The sequence below is a fragment of the Helobdella robusta genome (assembly GCF_000326865.2).
Source record: "Helobdella robusta unplaced genomic scaffold HELROscaffold_195, whole genome shotgun sequence".
Taxonomy (NCBI): domain Eukaryota; kingdom Metazoa; phylum Annelida; class Clitellata; order Rhynchobdellida; family Glossiphoniidae; genus Helobdella; species Helobdella robusta.
Genome location: NW_008704060.1, coordinates 2,501 through 7,195, shown reverse-complemented (window position 1 = coordinate 7,195; position 4,695 = coordinate 2,501). Strand labels below are relative to the sequence as shown.

At 36.5% G+C, this 4,695-nt stretch overlaps 2 protein-coding genes across 2 annotated transcripts in view; both read right to left on the bottom strand.

Annotated features, from left to right (window-relative positions):
* Positions 1-245: 245 nt before the first annotated feature.
* HELRODRAFT_184179 (hypothetical protein) lies at positions 246-1,343 on the bottom strand (the record flags this gene model as incomplete). Its single annotated transcript, XM_009016912.1, has 2 exons — positions 246-398; positions 708-1,343. The coding sequence occupies 2 exons, from the start codon at positions 1,341-1,343 to the stop codon at positions 246-248; spliced, it is 789 nt and encodes a 262-aa protein (XP_009015160.1).
* Positions 1,344-2,835: 1,492 nt separating this feature from the next.
* HELRODRAFT_184178 (hypothetical protein) overlaps positions 2,836-4,695 on the bottom strand; it is a gene marked incomplete at both ends in the record, with an annotated part of 3,489 nt that continues 1,629 nt past the window's right edge. The window contains 2 exons of the mRNA XM_009016911.1: positions 2,836-3,053; positions 4,136-4,271. Coding sequence (XP_009015159.1) covers positions 2,836-3,053; positions 4,136-4,271 — 354 coding nt within the window. The remainder of the gene's footprint in view (positions 3,054-4,135; positions 4,272-4,695) is intronic.

Sequence of the window (4,695 nt, the reverse complement as noted above, 5' to 3'; positions counted from 1 at the left end):
TTATACATTTTAAACGCATGTTTGCGTGCGTGTGCGTGTCTGTGTGTTTGTGTAGTGCTCTTATTGTTAGAAAAACAATACGAACTTTTGGATAATAGTTATTTGAATGTTGATCGTCGTCTTCCTCCTCATTTTTGTTGTAAGATGTTTTTCTTATTTCCTCTGTTTGATTGTGTATTGGATAAGTAACGATCAAATTTCCACTTTTTTTTATAGCTATCAAAAAATATAATTTCAATGAATGTCTACAAACCTGCCCCGTCCTCAAGCAACTGATGCATTTCCTTCTGCCCTGTGAAGAGGAGGGCGTGGCTGAACCTCAGGACCGCCCACTCTCCGTAGATGATCAGCAGGTCAATCATGGCCTCGTTTATTGATCTCTTCGTTTTGTAGGTTTCCTTGGGAGGAAGGATGTACAAAAAAGATGTCGAAATTTTATAAAAAATTGATCTATCGATCAATCATCTTTATGTCACTCATTCAATCATTTGGCACAACTTGTCGGTCGAATCATTTCTTTCAGTTTTGATTTTTTCACGTGTATAAATTACATCTACGTGAAATATGTAAGGGTGACATAAAAAGCATTGCATTGTATCTGAAAGTTGAATGAATGAACAATTTTTTTTTTAACAAATAGTTGCACTATGTGAAGAAAAATAAAATGGCCAGCTGGGTCAGTTTGAAAATTTGTTCGGTTGATTTACTTGCAAGTTGTCCACTATCTTCTGCGTGAATACGTCATTAGTCACCAGCCAATGAAAGAGCTCGTTGCATGGTATCGTATTTAAAACGATCGACAATTGGTTACGCTTCAAACTCTTTAATCTAGGGCCCACCGTCGGAGTTTTGTTGAAGAAATTGTTGTTGATGTCTTTGTGGCCAATGTTAAGGTTGTTGTTGAAGAAGAAAAAATCGTTGTTGATGTCTTTGTGGTTGGTGTTGTTGTTGATGTTAAGGTTGTTGTTAGCGGCTTTGCTGTATTTGTTGCTGATGCCATAAACATTGACACCATTTATTTTGTCGTGGCTCGAAGTAGCTGGGATGTTGAATGTTGTTGTCTTCTTGCTACTCTCGTTTCTGATAACGCTGTCACCACTGTTGTTGTTGTTGTTGCTGGCAGCTGGGTTGAATCGTTTGTTAGATTTCAGGATGGTCTTGTTGCTATTGCTGTTGTTACTTTTGTTGTTGTTGTAGTTGCTGTGGTTGCTTTTGTTGCTAATGTCGCTATTGCTTCTGTTACTGCTGCTACTGCTGTTATTATTTTTGGGAACGTTGTTGTTGTTGGCGTTGAGATGGTTGATTTTGTTGATAAGTATCTTACCGTTGAAATCTATATCCATTGCTGCTTGAAATGTTGTTGTTGTAGTTTTTTTTAATGTTGTTAATGTTTCTGCTGCTGTGAATGTTTTTCAAGTGCTCTGATATTTACTGTTTACAGTAGAAATTCTAGATGTTAATTTTATTCGCGTCATTACTTATCGAACTGTATATAGGTTGATGAGAAAATAAAATTATGAAATACTAAATACTAACCTTATACTAACTATTTTATAACAATTTTAATTTTATAACAATTTTAATTTCCTATAAATTGCCCTAAACACTTCTGAATAGCCTAGACTAATAGCAGGTACGCAAGTATGCGAGTGTTAAATATATATGCGTGAAGTAGATAGTCATTTTATTGACATAGAATGTGGCTAGCAGACTGTTTGGCACTGTTTAGTCGTCTGTGTCATGGCAACCTTTGTTTTTTGCTCTATTTTTTATCTACGCTACCGTTGTTTAATCTAACTTGAGCATGTGTTTGCTTGTATTTGTGTTGTTGGTATGTATGTATGTTTGTAACTTATGTATGCACGTGTTTGTATGTGTGTGTTTGTGTGTGGGATTGCATGCAATATATGTTTGCCCTGATGTGTGTGTATGTATGCGTGTGTGTGCGTGCGTGTGTGTGTGTGTGTCTGTGTCATGCCTGTTTGTTGTTTAAATGTACGAAGTATGTAATGCACACTTGTAAGAATTACGTAAAGGCATTGAAACATAGAGAGAGAGAGAGAGAGAGAGAGAGAGAGAGAGAGAGAGAGAGAAAGAAAGGGAGAAAGAAAGAGAGGAAGAGGGACGCGTTTGTTAGCCTTTTTATCTGCATTTTTGCCTGGCTGTGAGGTAATTATTTTGGGATGTGTCAGTGTATGCACACAGTACTTATGTAGGACTTATATAGCACTTGTATTTCAACTCATACGACGCATTGATAGTGTTGTTATATTCAAGTTCGTTTTGATGTGCAAGAGTTTCATAATGATATCAACAAATTGTTGGCGTATTTTAGTACGCAACTGTGCTTGCTATTACGCAATACTTCTATTCATAGTGTCGTAATAGATGTACGAACTTTGTATGGAATGCAATTATTTTGTATTATTTAGACAATTTGGTAATTTGTATTAATTTCTGTTTTTATTTTGCCAACTTGAATGATCGTTTGAGGGCGTTGACACACGATGCTCCTGAGAATGTATTGCTTCCTCATTGATGATTGGCTCTTGAAAAGCGAAAATGAAACTAAATTTTATCTATTTTTAGAACCAATACCACAACAAACTAAATATGCAAAATTGAGTTTCAAGGTGACGTTAAGCATTCTACGTTAAATTAAAAATTGTTTAAAAGTTGATTCGAAAAATTGACATTTGAATTTTCTCGTTATAAATATTACAAAAACTATACATCGACTATTTTATATAAATTCAAAATTTAAGCAAAAAATAATAAATTTAATGTCTTCCATAATTATTAGTCTTCTATATAATTCTTTTGCACGTGATCATCTTAGCCGTAGCGGAAGACACCCCTTTTATCGTTATTCTTTGCGCGTCCGGAGTTAGTGTAGAGACCTGGGATGTTCCCGTCTTCGTTGGGGACGAATGATTCGACGCTTTGTTGCCTGATGTTGGTCAGGTACTCGTCAGCATCTTCTGGCTCGTAACGTAAAGACAAACGACGATGTCCTTTGCCGCGGTGGTTAGTTAGACCTTCGAGCGGTTCTTCTGTTAGATTGGATAGTGGGATGGGTTTAATTGGTTGATTGATTGGCTGGTTGCTACAGTGATTGGTTGCGATGTTGTACTGCGTTTTGTGATTGGTAGAGATGATGTATTGCGTTCATTGATTGGTTACTTTCTCTATTTGGATGGTGGCTGTTTGGATTGTTTGTTAGTTGAAAGGATGGTTGGTTAATCATTTGTTTAGCTTTGTCAATAAATTTGGTTTTAGAATTGTTGCCAAATGTTTCAAAAGCAGCTCAATTCAACACAATTTTTCCAAACTTTGTTCTGCGTTTGAGCGATAATACACGCTTTCACAGATGTGAAAATATTTACAGTTTTTACTTATCCATGTTGGCCACTATTTATTGAACTTCTGGGAATACCAATCGAATTTTTTTTTCTCCAAGTATCCCATACTGGTTTCCATGTGTATATTGTTCGCTAGTTGTTAATGGTTCAAAAGTTTCTTGAAATTCTGATTGGATCAGTAAAAGTTTTTTGTTGTTGATATTTTTAATTAAATATATGTGTGTGTTGGTGTGTGTATTTGTTAGAAGTTTTATGCATGTTTGTGCGTGTGTTGTGTGTGGTGTGTGTGTTGTGTGTGTTGTGTGTGTGTGTGTGTGTTTGTTTGTGTGTGTGGTGTTGGAGCGCAAAAATTTGAGACTTTTTGTTGTTTATTAAAAATTTATTTGTGAAGAAAATAATTTATTGCACTCGCATGATAAATATGCTTTGAAACATTCTCGCCACACTTGATTTTTCGTTATGCCACCATTTGAACAGCGGTTTTTAAATTTTCACAAATTTTAATAATACCACTAACTCGACAGCGGCAACTTCTACTACTACCGCCAATACTACAACTAGTAATACTACAACTACAACTACCACTACTACCACCAGAACCACTACTACTGCTACTACTACCAAAACAACCAGACCACAAACCGACCGATACTTTAAAGTCAGCAACAAATTCGCCGCCACCACCGGCTACAATCCCGACCGCCAACCACAACAACCATACTACCACCCCACCACCACCACCACCAACAACAACAGCCACCACACCAACTAACCGTATCCATCCCGATTAAAAGTAGCGGCGCACGTAGCCATCATGGCGACAGCGCAGAAAACCACTAGGACTCCAGCGGCGAACGTTTTTCTCGGCACCACCATGACGTCAAGGTTTCTTCTAAAAATAGGGATGTGCTGGAATTAGTGATGTGCTGCAAATAATATTAGAAATGTGCTGGCACGAATGATCTCAGGACTGTTATTGTTAGTATAGTTAAAAAATATTTAAACGGTGAACGTAATTGTGGTGATGAATGTCTGCGGGCCACAAATTTTTTTCAAATGTCTTACCATTCAAATTTTGTTTATATATGTATATATATATATATATATATATATATATAAGCACTTATCTGAATAATTAAATATGTATATATGTATGTATGTATGTTATGAGTGTGTGCGCGTGCGTGTGCGTGTCGTTTTAAAGTACCAATACAAGCGATGGAAAAAAGAGAGAAAAAGAAAGATAGAGAGAGAGAAAGTGAGTGAACAATGAGGTGAATGAGAGAAAGAGAGAGAGAGAAAGAAAGAGAGAGAGAGAGAGAAAGAGAGAGAG